General features: G+C 48.8%; 1 protein-coding gene across 7 annotated transcripts in view; it reads left to right on the top strand.

Annotated features, from left to right (window-relative positions):
* COL11A2 (collagen type XI alpha 2 chain) overlaps positions 1–18,734 on the top strand; it is a 363,078-nt gene that overhangs the window by 242,210 nt on the left and 102,134 nt on the right. For all 7 annotated transcript variants that reach the window (XM_078641597.1, XM_078641592.1, XM_078641591.1 and 4 more), the window contains 8 exons: positions 5,527–5,571; positions 5,999–6,052; positions 8,750–8,803; positions 10,317–10,370; positions 15,226–15,333; positions 15,500–15,589; positions 16,570–16,623; positions 16,841–16,948. In XM_078641597.1, the coding sequence (XP_078497723.1) occupies positions 5,527–5,571; positions 5,999–6,052; positions 8,750–8,803; positions 10,317–10,370; positions 15,226–15,333; positions 15,500–15,589; positions 16,570–16,623; positions 16,841–16,948 (567 nt within the window). The remainder of the gene's footprint in view (positions 1–5,526; positions 5,572–5,998; positions 6,053–8,749; positions 8,804–10,316; positions 10,371–15,225; positions 15,334–15,499; positions 15,590–16,569; positions 16,624–16,840; positions 16,949–18,734) is intronic.

The following is an 18,734-nucleotide window of genomic DNA, read 5'->3' as shown; positions in this document are numbered from 1 at the left end:
CACATACCTCCCCTGATGAGGCACACATACCTCCCCTGATGAGGCACACATACCTCCCCTGATGTAGCACACAGACCTCCCCTGATGAGGCACACAGACCTCCCCTGATGAGGCACACATACCTCCCCTGATGAGTCACACAGACCTCCCCATATGAGGCACACATACCTCCCCTGATGAGGCACACAGACCTCCCCTGATGAGGCACACAGACCTCCCCTGATGAGGCACACAGACCTCCCCTGATGAGGCACACAGACCTCCCTTGATGAGGCACACAGACCACCCCTGACGAGGCACACAGACCTCCCCTGATGAGGCACTGCTGTACACAGACCTCCCCTGATGAGGCGCTGCTGTACACAGACCTCCCCTGATGAGGCGCTGCTGTACACACAGACCTCCCCTGATGAGGCTCACAGACCTCCCCTGATGAGGCACACATACCTCCCCTGATGAGGCACACAGACCTCCCCTGATGAGGCACACAGACCTCCCCTGATGAGGCACACAGACCTCCCCTGATGTGGCACACAGACCTCCCCTGATGAGGCACACAGACCTCCCCTGATGAGGCACATAGACCTCCCCTGATGAGGCACAAAGACCTCCCCTGATGAGGCACACAGACCTCCCCTGATGAGGCACACAGACCTCCCCTGATGAGGCACACAGACCTCCCCTGATGAGGCACACAGACCTCCCCTGATAAGGCGCTGCTGTACACAGACCTCCACTGATGAAGCACACAGACCTCCCCTGATGAGGCACACAGACCTCCCCTGATGAGGCACACAGACCTCCCCTGATGAGGCACACAGACCTCCCCTGATGATGCACTGCTGTACACAGACCTACCCTGATGAGGCACACAGACCTCCCCTGATGAGGCGCTAGTGTACACAGACCTCCACTGATGAGGCACACAGACCTCCCCTGATGAGGCACACAGACCTCCCCTGATGAGGCACACAGACCATCCCTGATGAGGCACACAGACCTCCCCTGATGAGGCACACAGACCACCCCTGATGAGGCACACAGACCTCCCCTGATGAGGCACACTGACCTCCCCTGATGAGGCACACAGACCACCCCTGATGAGGCGCTGCTGTACACAGACCTCCCCTGATGAGGCACACAGACCTCCCCTGATGAGGCACACAGACCTCCCCTGATGAGGCACACAGACCACCCCTGATGAGGCGCTACTGTACACAGACCTCCCCTGATGAGGCACACAGACCACCCCTGATGAGGCACACAGACCTCCCCTGATGAGGCACACAGACCTCCCCTGATGAGGCACACAGACCACCCCTGATGAGGCGCTGCTGTACACAGACCTCCCCATATGAGGCACACAGACCACCCCTGATGAGGCGCTGCTGTACACAGACCTCCCCTGATGAGGCACTGCTGTACACACAGACCGCCCCAGACAGTGCAATGCTGTACACAGAGGGAGCTCCTCGCAGTGCTCTGATGTACACACAGGCTCCAGCAGGGCTCTCCTGTATTCACACAGGCTCCAGCAGGGCTCTCCTGTATTCACACAGGCTCCAGCAGGGCTCTCCTGTATTCATATAGACACAGGCTCCAGCAGGGCTCTCCTGTATTCACACACAGGCTCCAGCAGGGCTCTCCTGTATTCATACACACACAGGCTCCAGCAGGGCTCTCCTGTATTCATATAGACACAGGCTCCAGCAGGGCTCTCCTGTATTCACACACAGGCTCCAGCAGGGCTCTCCTGTATTCACACACACACAGGCTCCAGCAGGGCTCTCCTGTATTCATATAGACACAGGCTCCAGCAGGGCTCTCCTGTATTCACACAGGCTCCAGCAGCGCTCTCCTGTATTCATACACACACAGGCTCCAGCAGGCGTCTCCTGTATTCACACACAGGCTCCAGCAGGGCTCTCCTGATGAGGCTCACAGACCTCCCCTGATGAGGCACACATACCTCCCCCGATGAGGCACACAGACCTCCCCTGATGAGGCACACAGACCTCCCCTGATGAGGCACACAGACCTCCCCTGATGTGGCACACAGACCTCCCCTGATGAGGCACACAGACCTCCCCTGATGAGGCACACAGACCTCCCCTGATGAGGCACACAGACCTCCCCTGATGAGGCACAAAGACCTCCCCTGATGAGGCACACAGACCTCCCCTGATGAGGCACACAGACCTCCCCTGATGAGGCACACAGACCTCCCCTGATGAGGCACACAGACCTCCCCTGATGAGGCACAAAGACCTCCCCTGATGAGGCACACAGACCTCCCCTGATGAGGCACACAGACCTCCCCTGATGAGGCACACAGACCTCCCCTGATGAGGCACACAGACCTCCCCTGATAAGGCGCTGCTGTACACAGACCTCCACTGATGAAGCACACAGACCTCCCCTGATGAGGCACACAGACCTCCCCTGATGAGGCACACAGACCTCCCCTGATGAGGCACACAGACCTCCCCTGATGAGGCGCTGCTGTACACAGACCTCCACTGATGAGGCACACAGACCTCCCCTGATGAGGCACACAGACCCCCCCTGATGAGGCACACAGACCATCCCTGATGAGGCACACAGACCTCCCCTGATGAGGCACACAGACCACCCCTGATGAGGCACACAGACCTCCCCTGATGAGGCACACTGACCTCCCCTGATGAGGCACACAGACCACCCCTGATGAGGCGCTGCTGTACACAGACCTCCCCTGATGAGGCACACAGACCTCCCCTGATGAGGCACACAGACCTCCCCTGATGAGGCACACAGACCACCCCTGATGAGGCACACAGACCTCCCCTGATGAGGCACACAGACCTCCCCTGATGAGGCACACAGACCACCCCTGATGAGGCGCTGCTGTACACAGACCTCCCCATATGAGGCACACAGACCACCCCTGATGAGGCGCTGCTGTACACAGACCTCCCCTGATGAGGCACTGCTGTACACACAGACCGCCCCAGACAGTGCAATGCTGTACACAGAGGGAGCTCCTCGCAGTGCTCTGATGTACACACAGGCTCCAGCAGGGCTCTCCTGTATTCACACAGGCTCCAGCAGGGCTCTCCTGTATTCACACAGGCTCCAGCAGGGCTCTCCTGTATTGATATAGACACAGGCTCCAGCAGGGCTCTCCTGTATTCACACACAGGCTCCAGCAGGGCTCTCCTGTATTCATACACACACAGGCTCCAGCAGGGCTCTCCTGTATTCATATAGACACAGGCTCCAGCAGGGCTCTCCTGTATTCACACACAGGCTCCAGCAGGGCTCTCCTGTATTCACACACACACAGGCTCCAGCAGGGCTCTCCTGTATTCATATAGACACAGGCTCCAGCAGGGCTCTCCTGTATTCACACAGGCTCCAGCAGCGCTCTCCTGTATTCATACACACACAGGCTCCAGCAGGCGTCTCCTGTATTCACACACAGGCTCCAGCAGGGCTCTCCTGTATTCATACACACACAGGCTCCAGCAGGGCTCTCCTGTATTCACACACAGGCTCCAGCAGGGCTCTCCTGTATTCACACACACACAGGCTCCAGCAGGGCTCTCCTGTATTCATATAGACACAGGCTCCAGCAGGGCTCTCCTGTATTCACACACAGGCTCCAGCAGGGCTCCCCTGTATTCATATAGACACAGGCTCCAGCAGGGCTCTCCTGTATTCACACACAGGCTCCAGCAGGGCTCTCCTGTATTCATACACACACAGGCTCCAGCAGGGCTCTCCTGTATTCACACACAGTCTCCAGCAGGGCTCTCCTGTATTCACACACACACAGGCTCCAGCAGGGCTCTCCTGTATTCATATAGACACAGGCTCCAGCAGGGCTCTCCTGTATTCACACACAGGCTCCAGCAGGGCTCCCCTGTATTCACACACAGGCTCCAGCAGGGCTCTCCTGTATTCACACACAGGCTCCAGCAGGGCTCCCCTGTATTCACACACAGGCTCCAGCAGGGCTCTCTTGTATTCACACAGGCTCCAGCAGGGCTCTCCTGTATTCATACACACAGGCTCCAGCAGGGCTCTCCTGTATTCATACACACACAGGCTCAAGCAGGGCTCTCTTGTATTCATACACACACAGGCTCCAGCAGGGCTCTCCTGTATTCATACACACACAGGCTCAAGCAGGGCTCTCTTGTATTCATACACACACAGGCTCCAGCAGGGCTCTCCTGTATTCACACAGGCTCCAGCAGGGCTCTCCTGTATTCATACACACACAGGCTCCAGCAGGGCTCTCCTGTATTCATACACACACAGGCTCCAGCAGGTCTCTCCTGTATTCACACACAGGCTTCAGCAGGGCTCTCCTGTATTCACACACAGGCTCCAGCAGGGCTCCCCTGTATTCATACACACACAGGCTCCAGCAGGGCTCTCCTGTATTCATACACACACAGGCTCCAGCAGGGCTCTCCTGTATTCATACACACACAGGCTCCAGCAGGGCTCTCCTGTATTCATACACACACAGGCTCCAGCAGGGCTCTCCTGTATTCACACACAGGCTTCAGCAGGGCTCTCCTGTATTCACACACAGGCTCCAGCAGGGCTCCCCTGTATTCATACACACACAGGCTCCAGCAGGGCTCTCCTGTATTCATACACACACAGGCTCCAGCAGGGCTCTCCTGTATTCACACAGGCTCCAGCAGCGCTCTCCTGTATTCATACACACACAGGCTCCAGCAGGCGTCTCCTGTATTCACACACACACAGGCTGCAGCAGGGCTCTCCTGTATTCATACACACACAGGCTCCAGCAGGCGTCTCCTGTATTCATACACACACAGGCTCAAGCAGGGCTCTCTTGTATTCATACACACACAGGCTCCAGCAGGGCTCTCCTGTATTCACACACAGGCTCCAGCAGGGCTCTCCTGTATTCATATAGACACAGGCTCCAGCAGGGCTCTCCTGTATTCATATAGACACAGGCTCCGACGGGGCTCTCCTGTATTCACACACAGGCTCCAGCTGGGCTCTCCTGTATTCATACACACACAGGCTCCAGCAGGGCTCTCCTGTATTCACACACAGGTTCCAGCAGGGCTCTCCTGTATTGACACACAGGCTCCAGCAGGGCTCTCCTGTATTCACACACAGGCCCCGACAGGGCTCTCCTGTATTCACACAGGCTCCAGCAGGGCTTTCCTGTATTTATACCCACACAGGCTCCAGCAGGGCTCTCCTGTATTCACACACAGGCTCCAGCAGGGCTCTCCTGTATTCACACACAGGCTCCGACAGGGCTCTCCTGTATTCATATAGACACAGGCTCCAGCGGGGCTCTCCTGTATTCATACACACACAGGCTCCAGCAGGGCTCTCCTGTATTCATACACACACAGGCTCCAGCAGGCGTCTCCTGTAGACACACAGGCTCCAGCAGGCGTCTCCTGTAGACACACAGACCTCTGCAGCTCTCTGGCCTCACTCAAAGCCCAGTTTCCTCATACTTTTTTTCTTTCCTATTCACAGGGCACCTCAGGCAGTGACGGGCCGTCTGGACCACCCGGTGAGAGGGTAAGTAGGACCTTTCCTTGCCTCTGTGCATATACCTGCGTGTGATTCCTGTACCCACCAGTGTGGCCTGTGACCAGCTCCTAGGGCAGCATTATACATGCCCATAGGGCAATCTGTGTTGTACCTTCATTCGACACCTTCCATGGGGGAGCGAACCCCAGAATGTGGGGCACCATTCTTGGGGTCCCTGAAGGCAGCTCCTTCAGTGTCTACTTCTGGGGATGATACTGTTTGTTGCCCCCTGGGGTCCGATCTTTGGGGGTGGAGGGCTTTAATTATATTCCCCCATGGCCTTTGCTTCACGGTGCCCTGAAAGGAATCTACAGAGCATGGTGGGAGTGGCTGGACCTCCGCTGGAACTCTCTCTCGGCCTCTCTGTAGGGGGGGCACCTTATTCCTCCTAACCTTTGTCTTCTTTGTGTTCTAGGGACTACCAGGGCCGCAAGGTCCCAATGGGTTTCCAGGACCGAAAGGGCCCCCGGTGAGTACATGTTTGGAAGTTCATTCGAGATCCAAGGTTAAATGGGACAAACAATGAGGTATGGGGTGCTCAGGGTACAGGGGTAATGGAGGAGATGGTGGTGAGAGCACCATAGGACACTGGCAATCAATCCGAATCTGGGGTAATCTATAAGATATGTTGAGTTAGAGGTAATCAGTAAGACATTGGGGAGCCTAATGAGACTTTTTAGTAATTGATAAGACTTTGAGGAGACCAATGAGAAGATGGGTTAATCAATAGGACATTGAGGAATCCTTTGAGACACTTGGTTAATGAATAGGACATTAAGAAATCCAATGAGACATTGTGTTAATCAATAGGACATCGAAGACGCCTGTGAGAGAATTGGGTAATTAATAGGACATTAAGAAATCCAATGAGACATTGGGTTAATCAATAGGACATCGAGGACGCCAATGAGACACTGGGTTAATCAATAGGACATTGAGAAGGCCAATGAGACACTGGGTTAATCAATAGGACATTGAGATGGTCAGATTGGGTTAATCAATACGACATTGTTGATTCGTAATCTGCACTGTCGTTATGTGTCTGCTGATTTTAAAGTTTGTACGGTCTTTATATGAAATAGCCACTTTTAAGCTTCTATTTTTAAATCAATTTTTGAGATCGTTGATTATGGCATCCCGTTTTATGATAATTTGCATTTTATTCTATTTATATAATTTTATGTGAAATTTCCAGCTTTTAAGATATGTATTATCGAAATAAAGCTATTTTGACTGACTGACTGACTGACTGACATTGAGAAGGCCAATGAGACACTAGGTTAATCAATTAGACATTGAGGAATCAGTTGAGACACAAGGTTAATCAATAGGACTTTGAGACGGCCATTTAGACATTTTGTTAATCAATAGGACATTGAGGACACCAAAGAGAGATTGGGTTAATCAATAGGACATTGAGGACACCAAAGAGAGATTGGGTTAATCAATAGGACATTGAGGATGACAATGAGACTGGGTTGATCAATAGGACATTGAGGACGCCAAAGAGAGATTGGGTTAATCAATAGGACATTGAGGACGCCAAAGAGAGATTGGGTTAATCAATAGGACATTGAGGATGACAATGAGACTGGGTTGATCAATAGGACATTGAGAAGGCCAATGAGAAATTGGGCTAATCAATAAGACATTGAGGACGCCAATGAGAGACTGGGTTAATCAATAGGACATTGAGAAGGCCAATGAGACATTGGGTCAATCAATAGGACATTGAGTACGCCAATGAGACACTGGGTTAATCAATAGGACATGGAAAAGGCCAATGAGACACTGGGTTAATCAATAGGATATTGAGGAAGCCAAAGAGTGATAGGGTTAATTAATAGGACAATGAGAAGGTCAAAGAGACATTGGGTTAATCAATAAGACATTGAGAAGGTCAATGAGACACTGGGTTAATCAATTGGACATTGAGGAATCAGTTCAGACACTTGGTTAATTAATATGACATTGAGAAGGCCAATGAAACATTGAGTTAATGAATAGGACATTGAAGATGCCAATGAGAGATTGGGTCAATCAATAGGACATTGAGTACGCCAATGAGGCATTGGGTTAATCAATAGGACGAGAAGGTCAAAGAAACATTGGGTTAATCAATAGGACATTGAGAAGGTCAATGAGAGATTGGGTCAATTGATAGGACATTGAGGACGCCAGTGAGACACTGGGTTAATCGAATGGACATTGAGGAATCAGTTGAGACACTTGGTTAATTAATATGACTTTGAGGAGGCCCTTTAGACACTGGGTTAATCAATAGGATATTGAGAAGGTCAATGAGACGTTGTGTTAATCAATAGGACATTGAGTATGCCAATAAGACACTGGGTTAATCAATTGGACATTGAGGAATCAATTGAGACACTGGGTTAATCGAATGGACATTGAGGAATCAGTTGAGACACTTGGTTAATTAATATGACTTTGAGGAGGCCCTTTAGACACTGGGTTAATCAATAGGATATTGAGAAGGTCAATGAGACGTTGTGTTAATCAATAGGACATTGAGTATGCCAATAAGACACTGGGTTAATCAATTGGACATTGAGGAATCAATTGAGACACTGGGTTAATCAATTATACATTGAGGACTCCATTGAGAGATTGGGTTAATCAATAGGACATTTAGAAGGCCAATGAGACACTGGGTAATCAATAGGACATTGAGAAGGCCAATGAGACATTGGGTAATCAATAGCTCTTTAAGGAAGGTAATGAGACATTGGTGTAAACAAAAAAACTCAAACAAGGATCAATTAAGGATTGGGAAATTGATAAGACACCAATGGAGTTTAATGTGACATTGTAGATAATCGATAAGACACCAAGACAATCAGTGAGTCATTGGGGTAATCCAAGAGACATCAGCACCAAGGGTTTGGAATGTATACATCGACATATGTGTCTGTATCCATGGGTATACATCAACATATGTGTCTGTATCCATGGGTATACATCGACATATGTGTCTGTATCCATGGGTATACATCAATATACGTAGACCTCTATTCAGGTTTATGTTCTCACCTCTCAGAAACATGTTTGTTGCACACTCCTATCGAGTAGGGACTCTATCAAGAGTCCCAAAATCTCCACGCCCCATTCCGTACACATGAACCTAACCTCTTCTTTCTCACCCTAGGGCCCACCAGGAAAGGACGGCATCCCAGGGCACCCTGGCCAGAGAGGAGAAGTTGTAAGTATCTGAGTTTGGATTGAGAAGCCCTGGGTTTCGTAGTGTCATGTTAGATCCCACCTCCTCCTTCACGAGAGTCATACGTCTCGCTTACGCCACATCCAGTCTCTGAGGCCGCCGTTCACAGTAGGGCTGGGCTGAAGATGAACATTTGTTGCCATCCGTGCTCCCACTCGTTTGGAACAAATTTCTGACTTTCAGGGGATTCACAAAGATTCACGTTAGTACTTGAGTCATTGGTTCCCTGAGTCATTCATGTACATAAAATGTATCCACATGGGTCAGGACATGTAGGGCCTGATTCAGGTCTCGGTGGACGGGTTACTTAGTTACAATGGCGGCTGATATCCCAACTGTGGCAATATTAATCCCATTATATGCTAGGGGATTTATATGTCAGTGGATGGGATATCCGTCACCGTTGTGATGGAGTAACAATCTGATAGGATATAATGGAATTTATATTTCAGTGGATGGGATATCCGTCAGCGTTGTGATGGAGTAACAATCCGATAGGATATAATGGAATTTATATTTCGGTGGATGGGATATCCGTCAGCGTTGTGACAGAGTAACTTGTCCACCGAGACCTAAATCAGGCCCTTAGTTCTTTTCCACCCCAAGGGGAATATTTCTTAAAATGTATGCCAAGGCCACACACAGCCTTGCGTGTTGTGCTTCCCTGCTCCTTTGTGCTTCAGGGAGCATGGTCACAACTGTCAAGAAGTAGTTCTGGTACTGTGTGGCACCTGTTCGTCACACTCTACTTCTTGGCGCTGTGCTGTGCCTCAGCCCTGACAGATCGGAAACAGGACATGAATGGATCTTCAGCTCTCTCTGGGTGTCCGTCAGTAAAGATGGCTGCTCACTCTCCCCACTCGCAGTCTAGAACACATAGGAGCAATATATGTGGGTTTCCATGGTGGAAAGCCACCTGCACGTGATACAAGAGTACTTAAAACACATGTGAGGTTTTTGGGGTGTTCTCCCACTTTTCAGGGTGTCACACTGCAACACCTACAGGCCCTCTCTTAACTCGAAACCTGCAAGAGTGGTTAATCTCCGCCATTGGAGGAATTACCACATTTCTAGTACAACCCTCGAGCATCAAATTTCACTGTTCCTGATTGTATGAAATGTAGATATGAAAAAAGCTCTGATAATCGGTGCCTCCATCTCTTAATAAAGTTCTGCATCCCTCCCTCGCGACTGTGTCGTAGGGGTCTGGGACCAGGGACCCCGCTAGGGCACGTTCATACTCATTCACTAGCCACCCTCTCCAGCTCTCCTACTGAATATCTAGACAGATATCCATACCTCTTGTCTGTAGGCTCCATTCTCCTCTCCAGGGGCCCCTTGCAGTGCATTCATGGGGTCTGTAGGGATTACTTACTGTTTAGCATCTTGAAGACGTTCTTCTCCTGACCGACTCTCAGTCTGATATCACTTGCGTGTGTTTGACTTGCATTACTTCTACTTTCAGCTGATTCATTCTAATGTTGTCACTTTGCAGGGGTTCCAAGGCAAGACGGGTACCACTGGTCCACCGGGTGTTGTTGGCCCCCAGGTAAGTCACTTGTGTATACATGAGATGTCAGACAATGCCACATGTGTGTATTACCAGCTTCACCCGCTCCATGGGTTTCGCCCATGTCTCAGTAAGTGTTCTTTGCTTCCGTCACGTAGTAGGTGTTACACCTTCAATTGCGTCTGCACCGCGTCAGCTGTGTCACGCTTAGTCAAGGCATAAGCCATGTGAGTGGCTGTTTCCATACACCAGGAGTCTTGAAATTGGAGATTTACATGCACAAGTAGTCACATGACTGCATGTTTACATACAACAGGAACCATGTGAGCGGGTATTGATGCGCACCTAGCGTTTTGGAACTGGAGATTTACGAAGATATGACTGCATGTTCACATGCACCAGAAGCTGTGTGAGCAGATGTTAATATGCACCTAGAGTTTTGGGACTCGAGATTTACAAACATAGGACTGCATGTTCACATGCACGAGTAGCCGGGTGAATGGGTGTTTATATGCACCTAGAGTTTTAGGACTGGAGATTTGCATACATATGACCACATGCACCAGTAGCCGTGTGAGTGGGTGTTAATAATGCATCCAGAGTTTTGGGACTGGAGATTTGCATACATATGACCCCATGTTTACATTCACCAGTAGGCGTGTGAGTGGGTGTTAATATGCACCTAGACTTTTGGGACTGTAGATTTACATACATATAACTGCATGTTTACATACACTAGTAGCCATGTGAGGGGTTTGTAATATGCACCTACTAGAGTTTGGGACTGGAGATATACATACATCTGACCGCATCTTTACATACACCAGTAGCCATGTGAGCGGGTGTTAATATGAATCTATAGTGTTGGGACTGGAGATCTGCGTAGATATGACCACATGTTCTCATACACCAGTAGCCATGTGAGCGGGTGTTAATATGAATCTATAGTGTTGGGACTGGAGATCGGCGTAGATATGACCACATGTTCTCATACACCAGTAGCCATGTGAGCGGGTGTTAATATGAGCCTATAGTGTTGGGACTGTAGAGTTGCATATATATGACCACATGTTCCCATACACCAGTAGCCATGTGAGCGGGTGTTAATATGAGCCTGTAGTGTTGGGACTGTAGAGTTGCATATATATGACCACATGTTCCCATACACCAGTAGCCATGTGAGCGGGTGTTAATATGCTCCTGAGAGTTTAGCTGCATCAGTTGTCATGTGCATGGATGGTACCCCTGCGAGACCAGGATCCATATGATTGGATGTGTGCTTAATTGCTGACACGCTTCCGTTGTCTGTATGTTTACTTGTACCCACATTCATGCACCTGGGTGTGTATTTGCATCAATAGCCGTGTGCATGGATGTTTACAAACACCAGTACACATGTGGTCAGACGATTACCTCCAACCTGAGGCATGTGATTGCGTTTCCATGTGCCGGTGCCTCTGTGAGCTTACTTGCATCGCTATAAATGTACATGAATGTGTACTTACACAGTTAGTCATACGCAGAAATGTTTACATACAGCAGGGCCCAAATGAACGGATGACAGATCTGGCGTTGTTTGGGTACAACAGCTTAGTGACTGTAGATTGTTGCGTTTACCAGGAACCACATGATTGTGTCTTTGCATAAATATGTAGCCTTGTGATTGGAAGTTTGTTTACCTGAACAAACTCATGCAGTAACAACCATTTGTGGCCTGAGAGGCACAGACCGCATTACCACGACCCTCTCATCCTGTGATTGGCTACTCTCTAGAGAGAGTCCCCGCTCTAATGTTTCACGCCTCTGTTCACGGTTGTGCTCCTGGCTCCCAGACCCTTCAGGCTCCTCCATTCTCCCTGGTGCCTGTGATTATCAGCAGCTTCCTGGCCCTACTTTCACTTAAGCTTAAAACAAGCATTGTCAATGCATGGGGCCTATGTCAGAAAGTGCTTCTACAGTCGCTGGTGAGCTAGGCACTCAATAAGTCACTATGCATTCACTGGACCACTCAACCTTTCCTTCTCCCACTGACTTATTCTTGCTTCCAAGCACCTACTCATCCACAATAAAACACACACGCAAACTTAATAAGCATATGTAAGGTAAATTCAAAAGAATAAAAGTAGAATAAAGAAAACACACTGCCACCACAATGTGCAAGTATAGGCTTCCAATTAAAATAACATTAAACATAGCAGTAGATGGCCGTCTTGCAATGGTTTTCATACATTGTGTACTGTCATTTTATTGTTCCATCATGGCTGCCAAGTTTAGAAGCAATTTGTTGGGCATGATAGAGTGGTAAAAAAAGAGTACACTTGGGACAATAGCATTCCAAGATGGCCGCCTGCTCTAGAGCAGTAGCCGCATGGGATGCAGCGCTCTGAAGATGAAGTCACTGGTAAGCAAGGGTCCTAGAAGTGCTGTCAGTTGAAGCTGCTGGATGCTTTGGAAAAAAGAAAGGAGACATAAAAAGTAGCAAGTGCAAAGCTAAAGGATTAGCCCATCAATCAATCAGTAGATTTGTAGAGCGCTTCTTGTCACCCGTAAGGATATCCAGGCTCTGGCAGGGTTCTGTTGATTTGCCGAATAGCCGGGTCTTCAGGGACGTTCGGAACTCTGGAAGAGATGGGGAGGTCCGGAGACGAAAGGGCAGCTTGTTCTCTGTCTTTGCTGCTAGGTAGGAGAAGGAGCAACCTCAGCGTCTGCTACCTCAGAATCGAGAGGGGGTGAGGGTTAGACAAAGGGACGCGGAGCCTATCGCACTGGCATTGAAGAGCACTCATTTTCAGGCAGATGTGCACGGCATCAGGAAAAAAAGAACGTGAATGACCCTAGAATAGACCAACCACCATAGAGGGCTGGCCCAAGGCCCTCAATGTAAGGATGTGACGCATGCATTTCCTTGTGGCTGTCTTTGATTACATGTTCCTGGGAGACAATGTAACCTGTCTGATGCGCCCCAGTGGATCTAGCACGATTATTATGGTGCGAATCATCGATCACCAAGGTTTGCCTAAGTGGGTAACCAAACCCTTCGCCTACTATGGTCATGTGTGAGATTAGAAATACAAAACCCATGTTGACAGTCTTCACGGCAGCATAATAACAACCACCCTTAAAGGCCAATGGGCTTCAACTTTTGCTTTGCATAATATATCAGTCAGACCCGTTGCATTTACCGTAAGTTATCATAATAAACAGATCATATCTATCGCCTCTTGCATAACTTTTTCCTAATGAACCAATCAGTCTAGAAGCCTTTCAACTTGTCCTGCCATTAAAACCTACTGAGGCCTATTGTACTGAGACTAAGTTTTCCCACAAGGCAATCCTCAGGCATATAGTTGTAAAATGAAAAATGTGCACAAAATTAGAGTTGGCAGAATAGTGTAGCGCCTGCCCCTTCCCAAGGGCCAAGCGCAGATTCTCACAGCGAGTGGAACTTTCTACCCCAAGGCTTTGTCTAGAGGCGAAGCCACACCAGAGCCCTTACCCATGACATCAATCTATCCGTGGAACTCACAGAACCTTTCATAATTAACTAAACCGGTCTACACCCTTTATCACTGGCTTGTTACCATAAGCAACCCAAAACCTCTGTACTGCACACAATATTTACCACAAGGCAAGCATCAGAAATGCTTAAAAGAACTACAAAATTACATTTGGCAAAATAATATACCCCTAAGGAGATCAAAAGGATTGTACACAGCGGTAATCTCGCACCCACAGGGTTTGTCTGAGGGGATGCCTACCACAGTAATCTGGCCACCTAAACAAATACCTGCCGAAATCTGATAGCTGAAGGAGCTGGTGGGGCTGGGCAGAACCTCCACTCAGCCAGGCTCCTACATGCACACATCTAACGCATACACAGAAACACATCTGGAGGCCGAGCCTTCTCGTCTATCACTCCTAAAGTGTGCGACGACCTCGCTGTACATATGAGAGCCTCCTCGCTTCTCCTTGAGGTCCATATGAGACTGAGGATGGCTCCTTGAAGAATCCCCCTCTGTGCCCCTGACGAGGCTGGGTACCTTCACCTGCCCGGTGCCAGGACACCTTTAATGGTTATAGCGTGCTCTTCAAATCCACATGACATAACACAACATGACAATGCATACCATAACATAACATGACACAATGTAGCATAACAGGAGGGATAATAAAGATGTAATCATTACTGCAGGAGTACAGGGGCAGTCATGCAGTCAGTGATCCCCACTACAAGAAACAGAGGCGCTCAGTCTGCTCTGTAGGAAAGCACCAACCAGAGACTGCTTTAACCCTGAGCTGTCTTTGCCTTCATTCAAGGTCTGCAAATTAAAATCAATCCTGACTCAGGTTCCACTGTATTTTTTCATTACTCTGTAAAAATGGAGAAAAGCAAAACGTTTCAATAAATGTTGTACATCTGCCAGAAAAGCACTTCCTTTTGTATCGTATCTCCAATGAACTTCTTTCCAGTGTTTTGCCGTTTTCTTAAGGGGCAAAATGTCTGTCCATAGAGACTAGGTTTGCACTTTCCAGAAGATGTGTGTTGCAATGTAACAAACGTATATATGTGTTTTTCAGTTAATGTTTCAATGTATTTCCCATCAAAACTAATCCTTGCAAAATCTTAATTTTTGTAAAAACTATTTTTCAGCATTAACATTTTAACAAGAAGTAATCACACTCACCTCCCACTCAGTCTCTGTTATAGGTTGTGAGAAGTAAAGAAATAGTAATCAGAAGTACAAAAGAATCTTTAGTTGCAAACTCTGTCTCTGCACCTGAGGGCTGGGACACAACCTGAAGAAAAGAGAACGTAAAAATAACATGTTGTTGATGGGCTTCACTGATCATTTTGTTTTCCTCACACCACTGCCTTTTTTCCTTTTTCCAACAGGGTGCAGCAGGTGAGAGCGGTCCCATGGGGGAGAGAGGACACCCTGGTCCTCCCGGACCTCCTGGTGAACAGGGTCTTCCTGGACCATCTGGAAAGGAGGGAACCAAGGTGAGTGTGGCAAGCGTTTTTTTTTAATGTATGGCAAAACAGCAGTGATGTTTGCTGGTGCAAAGTTTTGTTTGACGGATATCCTCTCCAGCTGTGGATGAGGTTGCTTCTGGGAGTGGGGTTTTTTGCTTGCTTACTTCACACTCTGTTTGTCCTTTGTCCACAGGGGGACCCAGGTCCTATTGGTACTCCCGGAAAGGATGGCCCTGCCGGACTCCGAGGTTTCCCTGGTGAGCGAGGTCTTCCGGGCACTCCAGTAAGTACCATACAGTATCGGCTTGTGTTGCGCTCTCCACCAGGGGTCGGTGCTTGGGATGTGATATACCGCTTGAATTGTGGTGCTGTGGACCCTAGGCACCTGCCGTGCGGATGCAGGGTATCCAGAGGGCCAGCGACGGAGAAGTAATTCATTGAGTCAATGAGTGCTCAGCATTGCTCCCATGCTTACTGTGGTGCTGACCTCAGGGAAGCACGATGCTGATTGGAAGCTCTTGCGTGTCTTTCATGGCATACTGAGGGGAGCCATTTTGCAGCTGTAGCTTGAATATGACTTTACCTTGAAAAAAATGAAAGACAAGAGGCATTTGGCAAAACAGAAACAGTTGTAATTAAATGCAGCGGCCGGTAGAACAGGCAACAGAGTTGGGGCACATTGGTTTCAGCCTTACATGAAGTTTCATAAAATGATTTGAACATTCCTTTGGATACAGAAATCTGGGCCCAGACACGAGGCCATAAATCTGGCCGTTTGATAAGGAGCCCAGAAGGGTCTCCACCTTGCGTGGACACAATGCAGGGCTAATGGGTACGTGTCCAGCTTTCCGGCATGGGGAACGCATGATCAGTGTGTTTTTAGGAACCAAGCGTATTTTATTAGGGACAATTTCCTGAGACCATTGTAGTGTCGCTGCCTATCTGTGGGATCGATCTGGGTTCTCATGTTTGCGCTCTTCTCTAAGGGTCACGTGTCACCCCACCTCCGATCTGCCAATCACCTGCTTCAAGCCTAGGTCGCAGGTCCTGCCTGACCAAGTATTTCTGACTCGAGGTTGAAGGGGAGGTCACATCTGATAAATTTAACAACTGAGATGAGAGTTCGTTATTATACTTACATATTTCATGGTGTATATTAACATTGTATTTATCAATATAAACACAGCATCTCTGCATCTAATAAGGTCCTTTCTTTTGACGCGCTTTTACCACTGACCCTGATATGTTTCTTTTCTTTTCTAGGGCGGTGGAGGACTGAAAGGTAATGAAGGCCCAGCCGGACCACCAGGCCCCGCGGTGAGTGTTTGCTACCAGGGGTGGATCGTCAGGGTCCTGTGCTGCGAATATGGAAAGGGCGGAGATTCATTTGAAGGGAAAAGGGAATAAGCATGAGACACAACAAGAATTTTAGGTCCTGCCAAAGTGATGCTTAGAGATATGTTGAGTTTGCATACTTAGATGAGGAAACTACTTCTGCTGTAGTACTGAGTAATGCTTCTTTATTTCCCTTTAGGGATCCCCAGGAGAGAGAGGAGGGCCAGGCCAGGGTGGTGCCATTGGACCCCCAGGTCGGCCAGGCCCTCAGGGGCCACCCGGTCCTGCTGGAGAGAAAGGCGTTCCGGTGAGTACATGAAGGTCATCATATTGGGCACTCCGTGGACGGGAGTGGACTTCTTTTCTAGAGGGGACTTCTACTTGGTTCTTTATTGGAAACAAGTCTCACAGTTGGGACCTAGAAAATGCACATATGTTAGTCCTGGTGCAAATAAAAAAGGTGGTCTTATATCCATTCTGTCTGCACCTGTCTGCCAAAGTGCAGCACAGGTTGTTGAATTCTTAGTCCCATGTGTGAGGGCCAGGCTTGTGAACTGATTTAAGTACAAACATCATTTAGCGTGTGGTATGTCCCAGCACACCGGACTCACCGTATCCCACCTCATTCGGAGATGAAGTAACTTGGTTCCAAAGCTGGAGTTTCAGCTACTTTGCCATTAGAGATCTTTATCTGACAGCTCAGCCACCTTGGGAGTTCTGTTAGCAATGTGTTGAAAGACATGTTCTACTAAGAACGGACCTTCCGACGAGTATTTTTGCGACCCACGTCCGCCATACAAGGCTTCGAGGACCTGCCATGAAAAAACATCAGTGTCTCAACACGCTGAGAGAAAACTCTTGGAAATGGTGGCTGGCCGACATTGCATTACATTTTTTGACAAAAGTGCTCCACTTTTGGCAAAACTATAGCATTCAAGTCTTGCACAGGACAATAAGAGACAAGTGGCCCGATTCACAAAGGTAAACTCAGACCAAAAGTCTAAGTTCAAACCTGAAGTCTGAATATGCCACGTTACAAGGCATGCGATACATCGCATGCCATTACAACGCGATCGTTACAACGACTGCATTGTTACATCGCATACCATTACAACCCAAGTCATTACAATGACTTGCTGTAGGGGGCGTTGGATGTTGGAATAGGATAATTTACTATTCCACCTCCAGTCTGTGCAACAGTAGGGAAGGTGTTGGATTTTAAATCCAACACCTTCTGCCCCCTACAGCAAGTCGTTGTGACGACTTGCGTTGTAATGGTTTGCGATGTAACAACACAGTCGTTGTAATGACCGCCTTGTAATGGCATGCGATGTAAACAATGTTTCCCCTGAAGTCTATGTCTAGACCTAGAGTCTAACTTCACTACTAGTAAAGTTAGAATTTTGGTCTAAGTTAGACTTTAGGTCTAAATGAAACCTTTGTGAATCTGGCCCATGGTGTCGGGCAAATTTGTGGGCCGCATGCAGATTATTAAATGAGCGCTAAAAACTAAAGATCCGCTTCTGCCAGCTCTGAGATTTGTTTCAGTGACGGATTCAGCAACATCCTCCAACCCCGCTCCTTCCAGCGCCTCACCTGCCGCTTCCTGCTCTGTAATGCCAGAGTGGTACGTGGAACCAGCTTCACCTGAGATCGCTGACCTCTACCACTCATCTTTCACTCGCTTCATCGTTCTCTGCCACCTACCAAGGAACATACAGAAGAAATATTCATTGGTCTTCTGTGTAAAGTCTCCTAAGGCTTCACACTTCCTGCTCACACCAAGTGCCTCCTCTTAACCTCAACCTCATCATCTCGTCCATGACAGCCTTGCCACATGATGTCCCTGCAGTCAGACTGTCAGATCCCACCTTATCTGCTGACGAGGTGCAACCAGCTTCACCCTCGCCTACCATGTGTCTTTCTACTGACGCAGCGCTACCAGCTTCACCCTAGCTTACCATATGTCTATCGACTGACGCAGCGCTACCAGCTTCACCCTCGCCTACCATATGTCTATCTACTGACGCAGCGCTACAAGCTTCACCCTCGCCTACCACATGTCTATCTACTGACGCAGCACTACCAGCTTC

The sequence above is a fragment of the Lissotriton helveticus genome, chromosome 5_1 (assembly GCF_964261635.1).
Source record: "Lissotriton helveticus chromosome 5_1, aLisHel1.1, whole genome shotgun sequence".
Lineage (NCBI taxonomy): Eukaryota > Metazoa > Chordata > Amphibia > Caudata > Salamandridae > Lissotriton > Lissotriton helveticus.
Note: the sequence above shows the minus strand (reverse complement) of the source record. Positions and strands in the feature narration are given on the sequence as shown.